The sequence below is a fragment of the Nematostella vectensis genome, chromosome 2, assembly GCF_932526225.1.
Source record: "Nematostella vectensis chromosome 2, jaNemVect1.1, whole genome shotgun sequence".
Lineage (NCBI taxonomy): Eukaryota > Metazoa > Cnidaria > Anthozoa > Actiniaria > Edwardsiidae > Nematostella > Nematostella vectensis.
The window spans coordinates 9386535-9404252 of NC_064035.1; the positions used below are offsets into that span (position 1 = coordinate 9386535).

The following is a 17718-nucleotide window of genomic DNA, read 5'->3' on the forward strand; positions in this document are numbered from 1 at the left end:
CCTTTGTACCCCGCTGAGGGGTGAAACTATTCTTACAGTTTATCAAGCAAATAACTAAAAAAGACACGAAGATTCATGTTGGTGTCTTCTCTCCCTTTCCCTTAGTGGCGCGTTGTTTAGTAAGCCGTGGCCCACCAAAAACTTGTGACGTTGCCCCTTTAAGATTTATCCTAAAGGATCTGCTTAGTGCCTGTCGTTCCTTTTGGGTTCCCTGTGGTTAGAGAAGCTGGGGAGAGCTGGTGACGTCAAAGGATCGCGATACAGGAGACGCAGTACGCATGTGACCGCAACGCTCGAAGTTGGCTTAAACGTATACTACGAGGATATTTGAAAATACGCGCACTGGTCTCTTCGTGTTGTCACAGTTTAGCCATTGTTTCATGTGGCCGAGTTCTGACGTTTCCATTCGCTTGCCGAAAGCATAGCAAAGAGGCCACGCGCGCCTGGGGAGAAGAAGAAATAGATAAGCCTTGCCGCTGTTCTCATCTCACTTCACTATTTCACGGGCGGCCAAACATTTTCCTAACCCTTTGGGCTTCTGCACATACTATGAGATGCGCGTATTAAACTTGCATCTTGTCATCATTCCCGCCTGACAGTTCGCGGGCTGTATCCACACGTCATCCTATTAGACGGTGACACGTGCGATGATGAGGTCGCTGCTGCGAGCCAACTCAAATTACTGTCCATCTATGTTTTTCTCATTATTTTCACTGAAAAAAGATAGTCTGCTATCGATAAGATATAGACGCTAATGGCTTAATGCGCCCATGTACCCTCAGAAAAAAGATATCAGAAATACCAGGTTTCGGGAGTTTAAAACCACTGCTTGAAATGGTTGACATAGTTATTAGGACCTGTATGCCGTCACCCGTCAGAAAGTGTCATAAAACAGATTCCAGTGTTTCCCCATTGTCGAGGGGGTCAAAGCAACGCAAATAGAGGAATTTGAGCCTTATCCGTTTACAGGCGAAACCGTCAGTGAAAGTGGTAAACTCTAAAGAACTACTGAATGAGCCAGTTCGATCGAGTTACTTGATATCGCTCTTGTCTTGAGATGTGGTAGAAAGCGAACATTGCCAAAACTAAGATCGATTACATTTCTCAAGAAAACAATATCCCAACTGTTCACAAATCGACCAACTTACACTTGGTATCATCACAGGAAAATGAAATAGGAATCGGAGAACTCTAGTGGATTATACACATGCTGTTAAGGTGAGAACATTCGTGTTTCTTTTGAGGGGAAATTGAGTGTTATTACAGTGGATATTGTACTAGGCACTCTACTTCAATCCTTTCTATCAATTATATGTCAGTTAGATTTTAAGAGCTTCTCCACTTTTACAAAGCGCAAGAGCTAGATTTCAGATGCGCATGCTCTAATCGCTGACTCATCTAATGGAAAATTTCGACGCGTTGATCCCCTTTATCGTCGAGGCGATGGTTAGTGCTCTAACAGCGACATGTGTCTTGATAATATTAGCGGTTAATGTTTTTAAATGCCACGAGCTACTCATGATTGTATGTTACTAGAGAATATACCATTTGACCTTAGATAGCAAGATGCATGAATCATCATAGCTCAGTGATGACTTGGGTTCCTGCTGGCCCTGATGAGTAAGCCTAAACGCAATGTATACACAGCGAGGGCCTAATGAGCAGGAAAAAGCTAACAGGGGAAGCGAGTTAAATGCATTTTTACTTTCGGCTGTTCAGAGGTCATAGGGGCTTACTTGCCGCCTTCTAAAAGCCCTTCCCCGTCATTGGCTCGTTGAATGTTTAACTCAGGTCCCTGCTCTGATGCATATTGAAACTCTTTTTTTCTGCGTTGATGCGATTTTCTCTCCACGGTCCTTACCACTACAGCACGGTATCCATTCGCGTTGCCTCAGGATGCAGGCACAGACCTCGCGTGTGGAAAGAGACTGAACAGCCTCTTAAAGTCAAGACTCTCACACAGTACTTAGGCTCTAAATACCCGCATTTATCCCTGACCCTCACCCCTTGTGTGTTCTTTTTTTATAAGAATGATTGTAAGAGTTTTTGTTGGTTGCGTGTCCTTCCAGCCTGTCACACAAGCCTGTCTCGAGGTGCTCGCCTCAAGACATGAACTTCGCTAGCAACAATCCTTTTTTCTTGTTTACTGAATTCCTGAAATTATCTGCATATTGCTGTCAATACCCGTCATTATAGCTTTATCCCTGGGTTCGTGAATCTGTGCAGAAAAGAAGCTTATCTGCGAGACGTAAAATCGGTGGGTATGAGCGGATTGAGTCCCTCACTAATAACCTTACCAACGGCAAAACACACAAAACGGAAATCACACAAAAAACCTCGCAAATCACGCGTAAACTTTACGCCTAGCTATCCAGGGGTCTACTGCCCTTCACGTCAGAGTTGCATCTTGCTGAGAGGCGAGAAAGGTTAGTGTGACATTTAGTTATGGAGTGTGTTCATGTGACGTACAGTATAATAATCGCATGGCCGTATAGCCAGTTTTCGTCGTTACGTAGGAGTTAGATGACTAGCGTCATGATAAAAAGTCGGTCGCGTTGTTTGGACTTAGGCATTACTGCGTAAGATTCGAGTAAGGCCAAGCATGTTTTCTCGGAACATGTTTTTTAAAATGCGTAGCGTGGCAAAAAGGCTTAGGAGAGGCTATATTACGCTTAGAAAGTGATAGCACATTAAATGCACTCTTTAAGCGATAAATTCAAAATGATTTTGAAACGTGTTTACAATTTACTTCTTTATATTGAACTGAGTTGGTCGATGACGATTAACGAAATCAAAGGCAAAAGATTTCACTTCGTCTACCCTCTAACATGTTTTGTTCAACACTAGTCCTTTAAAAAAATAATAAGTGAGCCCGTATGTTTGAATTAGGCAAAAACGCGGAGAAGTAAAGTTTCGCGAAATATGGGCCTAAGTCCGCAAGAAATTCCATGTGATGAGACACCGATTCCGCTGTTGGTCATGTTGTTTACAAATCCGTAACTAGGGGTGGGTGGGTGGGACGATGTTCACATTTGAAACTTTAAGTAGAATGAAAACGAATACAAGGTAAAGACACCAAGACTAATCACTCAGTGTATATTGTTAAAAGGGCTGAAACGGAAACCGGGGCTCGTCTTGGTTTTAGGCCGGAAAACAGGATTTTAGCCACGTGATTTTAACACTCTGAAACGATAACGGAATGTAAGGTAAATAGAAAACAGCGCTCAACACTCAAGTCATGTCAAATCAAGTCTGCTGCAAGTCAAGGTGCTGCGATTTATTTCGCAAGCGTTTCCTTAGTCTTGCAGTCGGCCGAGCGAGGCAGTGATTGACACAGTTAGCCTGCGTTGTAGCGGCTCGAGGGAGAGGGACGGAGGGAGAGGAGACGAGAAAAAGCGAGCGCGCGGCCGAGGGGGAATGGGAGGAGTCCCCTCCCCATGCTCCGTTATATTCTTTTTTCAACATAGACAAGCGGATCCTCTGTAACAGCCCCGTAGCCGGGTTTCTTATAAGTATCTCGAACTTACTCGTAGTGGTAAAAACAACAAAATAAAATAAATGAAAAAGAAATGCGGAACAACAACAAAAAAACTAGGTCATTTTCCGAGGATCGAGTCTTCAGTCTGACGTAAAAAATTAAAATATCATCTAGAAGTTTTTTTTTTTTTAATATCATCTAGCCGTTTTTTTTTTAAGAAATGTTTAGCATTTATTCGAAATGCCAGTTTTCTTCGGATTCTGTTTTTTTAGGCGAATATGAATTTTTTTTTTTAATAAGAAACTGTTAAACCGTTATTTGAAACTACTATAGAGATGATCAAGATTTCAGGACCCGTAGGCAGGTAGGGGTCATGATGTCTATATACTTTGTTAGAATTTGTAAGTCATTAGTGGTATATAATTAAAGATTGCTCTTTTGCTTTTACAAAACTAATTGATGCATCAAAAACTTCCAGGTAACCATTCCGTACTTTCAAGAATTAATTAAGAGGAGCTGGCCTAAGGCGCAATCAAACACAGTACGATCAACTTTGCTCTTGATATGGAGACTTCCAAGGCGAGCCCGCGAACCGGGGATCGACCGAGCAGGAGAAGAAGTTGCGATCTTCCGCGAAAACCAAACCCTCAAGTCCGGCAACGTAAAATAAGCCTTGAAGAACGACATCGCAAGATCAGCAAGGAGGACAAAGAACGTAGGATTAGTATAGAGGAACGGTTAAAGACACTTTACTCTAATCCAAATTCGGAGTTGGTAGTTAGCGAAACCGCGAAGAGTGGGGAGATGAACTTTTATGTCCAGGCGACAAAGACTCCACAGGAATCCCGACAAGGTACTTCAAAGGAAAGCCCACAAACATCAGGGAGTACTCAGCGAGTCAAGAAGCGCAGCCTGTGTCAACAGCTACCTCCTTTGATAGAGACCTCGCCCGGACCCCCCGAAATCTTGGTCAGGTGAGTGAGCCGCCTCCCCCTCCCCCCCCCCCCCCCCGATCTCCTACATGTCGACCCCTCTCCAACCCCCCTAATATTCTACATGACTTCAGGGCTTTGCGTGCTGTGCGCCTGCGTAGAACGCTGCCCTCTCCGTCCATTCCACACTACGCACATCATCTGATCATGGGCAAGGGTAACCATAACCAAGCAACTTACTGTTCATAGATATCCTCTGTTTTGTTGTGCGTCTTCTCATAGACCCACATATGACGTAACAGTTACTCAAGGAAAAAGTACGCAAAGAGACACTAGTCAGTAATGTTTATGGCACACAAACAGGACTCGTCTCTGTTTAGTTAAAAGTTTGAATGTTTCACACTGCATGTGTTTTTATGGCGAAGATCAAAACAAACAAAAAATCCACGGCAGTACATCGACCAAGTAATTATCGGATTTAATTTGTAATAATTTCGTGTTCGTGCCGATGACGTGTGAGCTTGCGTGAATACAGTCAGCCATTTACGATCATCTCGTGCTCGCGTGTTTGGAATCGTAATCAGACCACGCGTCAACAAAAAGTGCCCATCATTGCCACGTCCTGAGAATCCCTTCTTTTAGGGACGATTGGGTCTTGTATAAAAGACAGGTGCACCCTCAATATAACTTCCCGAGATTAGGACTTTAAGTGTACTTCAATATAAACTTCCCGTGAAAAGGACTTCCGGTTTTGAGCTGCCGCACGCGGGATGGGCCTTGAGAGCGACACAAGGGAGCACTAGGGTCGAGGAAAAAGGGACGAATTTTAAAGATTTCCTATGTATTCTTATAAAGTACTTAAATATATCCCGCCCCGACGTCTTAAAACTGTTCCACTGGAACCCACAACATTTAAAATTGCTTTGTTTTCTTTAGGATTCTTTTTAAACCTCATTTAATATTTTAATGCCAAAAATCAACAAAAGTCTCAATTCATCTGCGGTCACACAAGCCTTTTTGCGGTCACACTGGCTTATTAGTGCTCACGCTATTGCGGCGACGCTGGCTTATTTGCGGTCGCAAACTTATCTCTTTGTTATAGATACCTATACAGATCGGGTCATCTAACAAACTGGAAGCACTACCCGCCTCGTGTTCCATGTTGACGATAACAATGATCCTCTCGGCAGGACACATGTCCCTAATATCACGCTTCGCCAATACTCCTACTTGCTATCTATAATGACTTCCGAAATGCAAAATGGACGTGCTTTACCCGTAAGCGACCCAATCTGTTCCTCTTATCCGACCATTACTAATACCTACTAACCGGATAGTTCAACTTCTTAAACGCCTTAGCCCTGGATGGTTTATATTTGGGACCGAGTAGCGTGTGTTGTGGTATTTCGCGGCAGAACAGAGTGGCGGCTATTGTCTGGTGGTTGAGGTCGGCGTGAATCGAGTTGATTGCCCCCGTGTACGTGACCTTTCACTCATACAATGCCGCGCTGTCATTAACGTACCTATAAAGGCGTAAGGTAACGAAAAACACTTCAAAACGTTTCTCAACACGAAGCACATAACACAGTTGTAAACAAGTTTCGTTATAAAGAAAGTGATTGGGAAGTGTAGGAGTCTATCTACAATGGCTGCTTTTGCTATTTTACCTCGAATATTGGTAGATCCCGGAAGCTTAAAACTGAGAAGAACAGAGAAGAGGTATTGTACAAAAAGGTTTAAAAAAAGTTGATTCACAAAAATCTCAAAGACCGCGCCGGTACTTGAGACTTATATGCACCACCTCGTTGAAGGAGAATTTGGTATAAAAACAGTAGTTGTTAATATTTTTCGCAAGTTATCGACATTTTAATGATAACGTTTTTCACACAAGTTTTTCATGGTAGCCTGTTAATACTATAAGGAGCCTTGGCGCATCAGATAACCGAGTCAATCTAGGTGACCTCTCCGTACTATCTATAATTCATAGGATCACTATTCGCCGGTTATTTACCAGTTCCATGATAAGCGAATGCATAGCGACTTAGCGCAAAGATTGCTTAAAGCGTATATGTATTTGCATGTTTACGCTTAAAATTCAATTTTGCGAAACGCTGAACACGAAAAGAACAGAACTCCGTTTCACTATTCATCAGGAGCGACATGCTGCGAGTGAATTGTTGGCGCGCAGTATAATTTCATGATAGCTATTATCCTAGCGGTAGCCCGACTGTGGTTTATTAGTGTATCTATATGTCTTTTAGAGCTCACAGCGGGGCAAAAAAAAAATAATAACTCCAATCCTTGAGTGCTTTAGATAAGGGGTTGGTCTTGGAACTGGTCTATGTTTAAGTGGTTTTAAGGATTGTCTGTAGCGAGGGAGGCTAAGAATTTAGTGTTCATTTAATTATGTTCTTAGCAGGGGGGTGGTGGTGTGAATAAAATCTCATTCAACAAAAATACACTTTTAAAGCCCGCCGAAAAAGCACAAGATACCACGCGAGATTTTATGAATGGGATTTTTTTTGTCTCCTAATAAACACACGAGACGATCTCCCAGTGCCCAATATTTAACCGTTAACAACCGATTACGGTCGTTCGTAGAGGTGTGAAAAATTCTCTTCGAAAAAAAAGAACATATTTTAGCGGGCAGGGGAGGAATCATTGTTAATTTTTGTGTGCACTTCACTTGTTAGTCATTTTCTCAACCTTGTGGGATGCGTTTTTTATGACTTCAAACTCTATGACGTCATCATTTATTTTTCGTAACGTAACACGCGCTACTAAATATAGGATCAATGCAATTTTTCCCCATATAAAGACTTTTAGAGTCTGCGTAGCGCTTTTGACCCAACATCGTGCGTTTCTAAAATAACGGCACATTCCGATAGAGATTTGATTAATTTGTTTCCCTCTTGAAACGGTGGTTGTTGATTGGCCTAAAGGCGTTTTCTGTAAAGCTGGTTGTTGATTGGTCTAGAAACGTGTTCAGAAATAGTCGGCTCCATTTCTTCTGTTGAGAACCCTCCAAGAGAGACTTTTGATGAGATTAATGCTGATCGTACACCTAGGCTGAACCCATGTAAATCGAATTTACCATGACTTTTAAAATGGACGCATAAAATGACACCATAAAACTTTGGTTTCATCGAAAACGGTCAGGAAATCATCGTCCAGTCATGCTTTATGAGCTTCGATTGGTAGCTTTTCCTGGTCTTTTTTTTTTTACCAAAAACGCCTTCGAGAGACGAAACCAGATTATGGTGGTAGAGCGTTATCAGAGGGTGGGGAATAAGTAATTTCAGGCTCAGGTGACCTTTGGTACTGCCGAAATGGAATTTTTGGCGATAACAAATTATGTGCAATTTAGGCGATAACAAATTATGCGCAATTTAGGTCTACCTGTTATCAGTGCCCTAGCATAAATAATATTGCTCTGTGTTGATGTAATGATTTCACAGAAATTCGGCTGATTGGTGAAACCCCTGACTAAGCCCAAACACAAAACGTGTTTTCTGCTGTACCATAGAACGTAGCACTGGCGCGTAGAGCGAGTGCACTTTCAGAACTTTGCTCTTAAATGTCAGAATTCATCCAAACTGTTCCCGAACAGCCATTCACATTCAACCGGGCTTCTTGGCACTTGTAACGACGGAACGTTCATCACACGCGATAACGTGACAATCTGCGAATGCGGTTTGTCGATCATATTGCAATTAACTTTGCACACACATCACGCCCCAATGGGATCTGACACCCACAAGACTCACGATCTGTAAGGTTTTTTAACCCTTTTGAGGCCGTGTTTACTGTGGTAATGCAGTTGTTCAGAGCTTTACAATTCACTGACGTCAATGCAAACACAGAGCCTGGTTTAATCAAAGTGAAGTCAAATGCTCTCTAGCTATTCACATACGCGTGTGCAAATAACAGGTCGCCGTGAACCGTAGCCACCATTTGGCTGCCTATGCTCCGAAACATTGGATTATACACGCCATATCCTACCACTGGACAGAGGGATAAACTGGAATCACTTAGTGGTAATGTTAACACGCTATCCGCTCAATGTGCACAGATTGTTTACACACATTGAAATTCCTAAGCAGCTAATTTTTTTTTGTTTCTGTTTTCACACATTCTCCATACAAGCCAAAGTTTTCATACAGCAGGTTTCTAGAATTAGTCTGCCTCGTGATGCTTGGAGTATTAGGGGTATCTATGTTTTCGAAAGCGAGGGGGTCACATGTTACTACAATTGAACCTCGATATTGCGATACTCGTAATTACGATAATCTTGATATGCAAAGATTACGATTTTCACTCCCGTCAATAGTAGAATATACGAGAAATATTCTCGATTTCACGATTTTCTCGATTAACGGTGCTATTTTTCCGGTTCCTTGCCTAATGTTATATCGAGTTTATGTATCGGCAAATGCTGCGACAAATCCTTTTGACTAAAATATACCAATTTTGCATAATACATCTTCTGGATGGATAAACTATGGGAAGCTGTTTGCCGTTAGAAGGTGTTTTGTGCTGCAAATTTAGAAGACACAATATGGTAAATATAGCGTATGATATCGTAGGATAAGACTTAATCGTCATGTATAATATCATGCTCCAGCATTGTTTTGATTTTAAGTAAACAGAAGATGCGTGTTTACTCTACGAAAAAAACTACCAACAAACAGTAGAGCCCATTCTTCAAAATACATGCAAAAACGTCTTTATGTTTGAATGGCAAATAATCGGCTTGTTCACCCCAGACTGCGTGACATTAGTGACAGCACTGAAGACGCTGTGTTGTTTCTTGATTACGGTCAAGCTTTCGTAGGCCACCACTTCGGGATTAGGAAATTTTGACTTTGGAACAGGTCGCCTTAGGAGAATGCGATTTCTGAAGCGACTAGTAAAAAAAGATATTGTTCGCTTAAAGCTTAGTTCACTTAAGTCTGTAAAAATATCACGAAAACCTGTAGAAGTTTCGTTACTTTTCCTTTAGTTGTTGAACAGTTGTAATGAAAAGACGTGTTTCAGTTATGTTTATTGCAAGGAATGAATCATCAGCGTTGTGCTGAGTGGTGCTTAAAGACTAAACTCTTGGTGGTCGCTTTCGAGTGAAACAGTAGTTGATGTTCACCTGGTCGCTAACAGAACTGGTCACGTCGCTTACAAGAGGTGGTCGTAATAGGAGTCAGTCGCTTGAGAGCTGGTCGTTAGAGGTTAGTCACTAACGAGAGCTGGTCGTTATGGAGATTTGTCGCTTACTAGAGCTGGTCGTTATGGAGGTTAGTCACTTACGAGAGCTGGTCGTTATGGAGGTTGGTCACTAACAAGAGGTTGTCGTCATGGGGGTTAATCGCTTACGTGAGAGGTTGCTTATATAGAGTTTTGACTGTACTTCGTTTTATAGACCATCCGTTATAATCAGGTCTTGTGTACACCAGGACAAGCCTATAATGGCTATAGCGTCACTTGTAAGCATTTGAACTATTATTTATCCCAACTCCTCCAGGCGCTAAGTCGAGCTCTACTAGACACCATTTTGAAAATTACCCAGGAGACCCTGGGAAATGTTGGGTTTTCGCGGGAAATGATCGTGTGCGGAATCGTAAATGCATAAATACCTCGTTCCCAAAAGAAAAAAATTCCCGCCATCTTGTGATCCCCAGGTTATCATGGCAATCTCGTTCCATCATTATCTTTCTTCTAACCTCGATATTTAGACCATTCCTCTTGAGCTGGGCTTGCAAATGCGTATAATTTAATGCGCATTTTTATGCGTGTGCTTCGCTGTCAGCACTTCAGTAATTTTCCTGTTAATCCCCAAATGTCGTCATATCAGAGAGGGCTAACCTCTGAGAATGTCACGCTTTCCTCGTATAAATCTTAACTCTGGTTTAGCGCTTTTACCAGAATCAAAGCCATGCCAGAGCTCGTTGTCCGCGAAACGTTATGCTCAAAGATTTCCCGGCGTCTTAACAATTGTCTCGTCTTTTTACCTATCTTTTGAGCACCTGTTGATGGAAGCTTATGGTTATTTGCATAGCTAAAGTTTGCACCGGCCATAAAGGTCTTGAACGGGTTCAACATTCTTGCTAATCGTGCTTTAGAGCTGCTTTTATCGGTTCGTTTTCGCAGTTGTTTCATACTCGGATGTGTAAGGGGGATCTAGTGAGGTGTAAAACCGAGAGTTGTCGGCTTCCTAAGTCGGACCAAACATTGAATATCAAGTACTGTATTCTAATAATCTCTAAATTCTGTCTGCTACTAGTATTTCACGAATTACTTATAGGTTATGCATGTGTTTATTTTCGTAGTTTTCACATTGACTCTCCGATGGATCGACGTCGAAGGAACAACAATCCAGGTGAGTTGTACAAGTATTTTACAAAATAATCTTCCTGCTTTGTACAAATTCAGAATTCGTAACATCTTTTGCAACATCCGCAACTATCTTCTGATGACATATTTTATGGGTGGTGTTGTCGTATGAGTAATAATCCCGTTCCTATGGAAGGTGGGTGTGCATATGTTTTCATTAAAACCTCACATTCATCAAATAGTTCCTCAGCAAATCTCGATTTTGTTTCCATCAGACCCTCGTTTTTTTTCTTGAAACATACCCATCCTTGAATGTATAACGAGCTAAACAAAACCAAAAACAAATGTGCGAAATGACTTGCATACTAAGTGATTGCATTCAGGATTTCTCAGAGCCTCATCAATGAGATGAACAAACCTTCAGTACAGCCTATTGTCTGGAAGCTGGCTGGCTATTTATTCCCGATCTTGAAATTGCTTTTGCGGCTTATATACAAAAAGGAATATAATTATTGTGAATTATCGACGTGGCAGACCTTTTTTCTGTTTAGTTAATTTTGATTTTAAATCGACGATATATATTCTATAATTGGTCCCGCCTCCTGACGAGTTTACAGCTGACCACGTGACCTTTATAGTGTTGAGTGCCTCATACCGTGACAGTGCATTTGTTTGGTAAAACAGGTCTTGAAATAGCAGACCTAAGTGGTCTTCTCGCCAAGCAAGTAGAGATGAAACAGAAAGAGAAAGAAGAGTTGATCAAATACGGCTCGGCGGACGAGTTTTACGACATGAACGAAGAGATTGGCAAGTACGTTATCTTACTGCAATTTACAATATTTTGCGACTTAATAATTTCCAACTGCTAAACTGTTTCTGGCTTCTGTCATTCAAAAAGAAACAAACGGAATTTGATGCTTTTGACATTTGATGCTTTTTGATTGATTAGCGGCTTTCGAAGAGGTGCGTGATTGTCAATGAAAAGGGTTGAGTATTAAAAATGACGGAATGCAGATGGCGATTCAGCTGTTAGGAATCGTCGGCGAGAGTTCGTAGAATATTGAAACTGCAGAAACAAGCTTGATTGGAGTTCTTGTGATAATGATGATGATGTTGATGATATGATGATGGTGACCGTGACGGTAATGGTGGTGACGGTGACGGTGACGGTAACGGTAACGGTGACGGTGACGGTGATGGTGATCGTTATGGTGATGGTGACGGTGACGGTGACGGTGACGGTGACGGTGACGGTGACGGTGACGGTGACGGTGACGGTGACGGTGACGGTGACGGTGATGGTGATGGTGATGGTGATGGTGATGGTGATGGTGATGGTGATAATGAAGATGATGATGACGTACTATTTAACAAACAGATCTCATTTTTGCGTACGTCTGTCCTCTAATAGATGCACAGATGAAGTCACAGCGTGTCAAAAAAAGTACCTAACGAGACGCACAAAAAATGAGATCTGTTCCTTTTAAAAATGTTTTCTTACGTTACAACATAGTTTGGGGGAGCGTACGCGCATGCGCGCCAAGCGTGCGTGTGTCCTCTAAAAACACATGGACCCTTAATTGACCAATCAGAGCGCGCGATTCATGTGTGTCGCTGTATATAAAACGTGATAATGGTGTTAATGATGATGGAAATGGAGATGATAAGAATGATTATGACGATGACAGGGGCGGATCCAGGATTTCAAAATAGGGGGCGGATAATGGCCGGATAGACAGCTTATAACTGGTCCAGTGGTTCTTGGTAGGTCACAGATCTAACAATACTTCACGCTGAATTGGAATTGTCGCGTCAGCAAAGCCAAGCAGGCTTTGAGACTCCCGTCTCACAGACATTATTTTCTTTAGACTTTTAATTTTTTTTTACTCAAAAAAATCTGTATCTGCCCCTGGATGATAATGATGATCGTGACGCTTTCTGGTGTTGTTTCAGAGGAGCGTACGGGATTGTAAAGAAATGTGTGGATAAAGCCACAGGCCAGACATACGCCGCTAAGGTGGTGACGACGTCTAATTCCAACCTCCGGAAAGAAACAATGCGTGAGATCGAAGTGATGCGAAAGCTTGGTTCACACAAGAAGCTAGTGGGGCTCATAGACGCCTACCACACGCCCTTTGAGATTGTCATGATCCTGGAATTGTAAGTGATACTTAAATATACAGTTGGACCTCTGTATATATAACGGGCGTCTTGGGCACCTTGATAAGAGAAGCCGAGTAGAAGTGTCCCTTTTTTCCTTAGCCCCTTTCCTTAAAGTTATCTTTCTTTTAAGAAAGCCAACCTACTCATTCAAATTCAAAATTACGCGATGCTCGCAAAGCTGGTGCACTCGAATAAAGATATAACAAAGCTGGAGACCACTACGCTACTCCTTTACCCTGGCCTATCGTTATTGAACCCTTTCCGAAGCCCATGCTTTTCGTTCTACTTGTTCTGAGGTACTTGATACCCAAATCATCACCCCCTATAGTTACTGAAGCGTCACTCTTTTTTACACCTATACTCGTGACTCTTTCTGTTAAACGGTTTTCAAATAATTTATCGCGATGCTTACAGCATTCCAGGAGGCGAGTTATTCGAACGAATCATCGAGGAGGACTACTTGATGGAGGAAGATGCGATTTATTATGTGCACCAAGTCCTACTAGCACTGGATTACATGCACGGCAACAACATTGTTCACCTGGACCTCAAGGTGGGTTAGTCTTTATGTACAAGTTTATTTGTGGATGGGGGGGGGGGGGGGGGGGAGCACCTCGACCTCAAGATGGGTCAGTTTGCACAAGTTACGCACAGTATGGGGGAAGGGGACGGGGGACACCTCGCCCTCAGGGTGGGTCAGTCTATATGTACAAGTTACCATAGTAGTGTACCTAAAAATGTAGGAGGGGCTGGAGAGAAATGGCAAGGAACAGTCAAGCCACCCTAAAGTAAGGGGAAGGGGTGTCATTGTTTTCATTTGGTTCTAGAAGACAAATTATTTAAATCTCAAATCCATCACCTCAAAACAAAGTTTAATATTTCATCTACCAATTTCAATTCGGTAATAGCAGGATAGCTTAATAGCTTCTCATCAGTCGCCGAAAACGATGACAAAATGGCGGCTGACATTGACTCGCAGTAGCTACCTCGAATCCAAACCATTTATTTAGAGCTGGCAGAAACGAGGATTTTGAGGATGAAGACAACTCGAGAATCCCTATGCATGCCTATTTTCATGAAAAGTTTAATTTTCTAAAGCTAGCTCCTTAAGCCAACTACCCCTTCGTCTGCTGTTTAAATTCCTCTTTTTTTGCTGACAGCCTGAGAATATAATGTGTGAGAGCATCAACTCAAACCAGATCAAACTTGTGGACTTCGGCTTGGCGCGTGAGCTAAAAAAGGACGAGGAGGTCAAGTCTTCGTTTGGTACCCCAGACTTTGTTGGTAGGTGCAATAGTGGAGGATTCCAATCACTTAAACATCGTCAATTGGAACAAATTTGCATTGACTCTTTTCTATTGGGACATATTGACTCTTTTCTATTGGGAAAGTTTTCTATTCTCTAAAATACTGGGAACGGAAATGTCCTACCTAATTAAATCAGTCTTTCCTTGTCTCGATTATTTAGCTTACCCGCCCCACCCTTGATACCTAACTAATGCGCGTTACTTTCACGAATGTGCCACACCTACCTCCCAAGATAACCGTTGATTTTTGTTTACCTTTTCTCAGCTCCAGAAGTCATTCGAATGAAGCCAGTTTCCACAGCGAGTGATATGTGGTGAGGATCTCACTAAATTAATCTCGAAATTCTACAATGAATGTAGTATGAAATATTCACTTGCCACCTGTTTTATATCTATTAACCTCTGCTTTCTCCTTACTAAACCTCCCGTTCACTTTATACTAGATCGCTTATATACTTATCTTGTCTTTTCTAGGAGTCTTGGTGTCGTCACATATGTGTTGTAAGTAAAGTTTATTATCTTGCACGAGTTCGATACCTCCTATAGATCGGTCCAATTAACTTCTGCTCTGCTTTCATAACTAATACTAGGTACTCCGGTTTACAGGTTAAGTGGACTTATGCCGTTTTCTGGGGATAACGACCACGACACCCTTGTCAAGGTGGCTAAGGCTGAATGGGATTTTGATGACGAATGCTTTGATGAAGTCTCTGAGGATGCTAAGGATTTTATTGAAGGCCTTTTGGTCAAAGACCCAACGTAAGCTTATCCCCATATGGGCTGCTATAAATACAGCTTTATTCGAATTAAAGTCAAATTCGTTGTTGCGGCGAATCCAATATCCTTGTCTCGTTTGGGAAAAGCGCGTAGTCAATTAATGTCAAAACCAATCGATGGCTTTCATGTTTTCACTGTCGTGTCATAAACCATTTGAATGCACACAGCAATGGAATTGATTGGTCACGGTGGTATGATTGACTATGCGCTATTCCCAGACGAGAAATGGATTTGAATTTTCGGCGGCCGCGCAACAACGGATTCGGCCAAAACTATTTTCTTGGCCCAATATATTGGTAACAGTAACAGATGGTTTCCCAAACTTTCGAGATGCTCACAAATTTAGTCTAGTGCCTAAGTCGAAAAGTCTTGCGCAAATGCTAGTGCTTGTTGACAAATGCTTATTTATTCGTTATTTATTTTTTTAAGAAGGTGGTGGTGGTAGGGGGGGGGGGGGGGGTGTGCGCGGGAGGTGGGATGGAGGGTGGATGCGCACCCCCTCGACTCCCAAAAAATGAGTGATTTCTTATTGTAGCATCGTTGCATTATACTTATAAATGAGCGTCTGATCGGTCTTGAAGTCAGGATAAAATTACCCCCTAGCACGTGTGTAGCACGTGTACAAGTAACTCGAGAAGACCCATTACTGACGGTACACTTTCATGTTTTTCCAGCGAGAGATTTACAATCGCGGAGTGCTTAACACTACCGTGGCTCAAGGTATGGTTAACACCCGCGTCATCACATTATCCTAGGTGATGATAGAGACCCGATAGCCCTACCCTACCCCCTCCGGGGATCCACTGTAACGCGGGGCGGATGGTGTGACTCTTTACCCAACCCTCCCTTCCCTTGGTACGAGGGGCAAATGACTCGACTTTCCCTACTCCAACCCTGCTCTTGCCTTGTATGTTTAAGCAAACGGAATAATGATGCATCATCATAATCATCAATACACCATCGATAGAACTATTTTATCATGTAATGCGACTTTAACGGATGTTTTTTTTTATTATTATTATTTTTGACATGTTCTAGGCAAAACACCAAATGGGCAAGATTGATACCAAGAAGCACAAGTCGTTTTTCGCTAAAAGGCGTTGGAAGGTACAACAGCACCCATCCACTGCTCTTTCAACTAAGGGACATCGATAAAACTTTTCCTCTGACTAATCTCCTAATCGTGTGTTTTTTCATGTCAGAAATCCATCAATGCCATGGTTGCTTTACGACGCATGTCCCTTTCACCGGTATCGCGGGCTCGCCGTGGCTCAATGGACACAGCTCTGCTTCAAAAAAAAGCGGACGAAAAGTCTGAGCGAAAAGGCTCCTTCCCTTCAAATCTTGCAAAAGCCGTACAGCAAAAGAACATGACTGGACCAACAAAGCCCGGAAAACTCAGCGTGGACAGCAAAGAAAATAGCATAGAAGAAAAAGAGGAGCCGGAATTGCTAGGGACTGTTGGATTAAAAAAGCCACGGAGTCATAGCATGCACGAGGAGTCAAGCGCGCGCTCAAATAGGTTTGCACAACAGGGTGATTGCAGGCCATCGATTGATATTGTTGTAAACAATGTGGAGACCTCCAGTACGGATGCACCAGGCAATGATGAACAACCCGTTAGTCAAGCAGAATACAGTGCATCGAATGGTGATGACTTTACTAGTGAAAACCATGAAGATAAAGTATTTTCCAAAGAAAATAATACTACAGTGACCATTCAGGGAGGCGCTAATACACCTAACAATACCGATAATCACGCAGAAGGTGGAATAGTTCATGAAAAGGCAGAAATAAATAACAATGAAGCAAAGGAGAATGTGGATAGAACTCGAGTTCTCTTGCCAGCAAAATATGTGACTGTCAACACTGAGAAATGCAAAAAAAGCGAGGTTAAGCCTGCAATGAAGTCCCAGACAACCGAAGAGAATGACCTTTCAATAGCTCACACGATAAGCGCTCACATCGAGAGCGAGTTACGGGAACGGTCTAGCAGCTTTACCGCCGTACCTTCTATTATAATAAACGAAACCAGGACGTATCAAAACAGCATAGTGTCTGTTAAGATCTCGCAAAGCACGTCGGAGCCGAGAATTGCAAAAAGTACCGTGTACACGAAGCAAACAACGAACCATAACGCGCATGTCTGCTCGCAGAGTACCGCTGACCAGACGAGCGCAAGTATAACGTCATATACTATGAGGAAAGTTGACCGTAAAGGTCAGACTATCACTGTAAGACTTGATGAGTTGAGCTCGCTGGAGCTTCCCGCGAGCAGAGAAACCTGTACACATGTTAGAAGGGCCTCCACCGGATCAGAAGCTATCGAGTTTGTGAAAAGCATTCAGAATAAACTGAGCTAGTGCCAACGCCAAATACAGAGGGGTGGGGTATAGGAGGGCCAATCCTTTTTCGGACTGAAATTTTAGAAACATATATATATGAGAGCTAGCCTCTAGAAATTAACCTTCCGCAATTTATGTTTTATATATTGTTGCCCTTTTGGAAAGTACCCCCTTGAAAAATCCTGGATCCGCCCATGTATGATGAGTTTCAATTGTGAGCAGACATTTTTAATAAAGGGGTGTTTGAGTGAGTTTATTATAGTATCCAGGGCGTTAGCAGGGGGTGGGGCACTGGGGGCATGGCCCAACACGAAAAATATAAAGAAATGACCAGTAGAAAGCTGATACAACTTAAATTTCCAATTTCTGCTATGAGTAGATCTTTCTGATGA

At 42.4% G+C, this 17718-nt stretch overlaps 1 protein-coding gene across 5 annotated transcripts; it reads left to right on the top strand.

Annotated features, from left to right (window-relative positions):
* The first annotated feature begins 210 nt into the window (after positions 1 to 210).
* LOC5521343 (death-associated protein kinase 3) lies at positions 211 to 17577 on the top strand. Of its 5 annotated transcripts, XM_048723579.1 has the most exons (14): positions 211 to 1218; positions 1559 to 2426; positions 3957 to 4452; positions 10731 to 10780; positions 11419 to 11545; positions 12688 to 12894; positions 13312 to 13450; positions 14058 to 14181; positions 14470 to 14518; positions 14679 to 14705; positions 14811 to 14963; positions 15656 to 15701; positions 16020 to 16088; positions 16184 to 17577. In XM_048723579.1, exons 3-14 carry the CDS (start codon positions 4043 to 4045, stop codon positions 17342 to 17344), a joined length of 2562 nt encoding a protein of 853 aa, XP_048579536.1. In that variant the 5' UTR covers positions 211 to 1218; positions 1559 to 2426; positions 3957 to 4042; the 3' UTR covers positions 17345 to 17577. The 5 variants fall into 5 exon arrangements, with proteins under 5 accessions (XP_048579536.1, XP_048579535.1, XP_048579537.1 ...); XM_048723578.1 differs by lacking the exon at positions 1559 to 2426; XM_048723580.1 differs by lacking the exons at positions 211 to 1218; positions 1559 to 2426; positions 3957 to 4452 and adding an exon at positions 4548 to 6129.
* Positions 17578 to 17718: the final 141 nt, after the last annotated feature.

Coding starts and splice junctions, on each gene's coding strand:
- LOC5521343 (XM_048723579.1), top strand. CDS start 4,043: ATGGAGACTTCCAAGGCGAGCCCGCGAACCGGGGATCGACCGAGCAGG. Junction 12,895..13,311: donor ATTGTCATGATCCTGGAATT/GTAAGTGATACT, acceptor CGATGCTTACAG/CATTCCAGGAGGCGAGTTAT. Junction 15,702..16,019: donor TAACACTACCGTGGCTCAAG/GTATGGTTAACA, acceptor GACATGTTCTAG/GCAAAACACCAAATGGGCAA.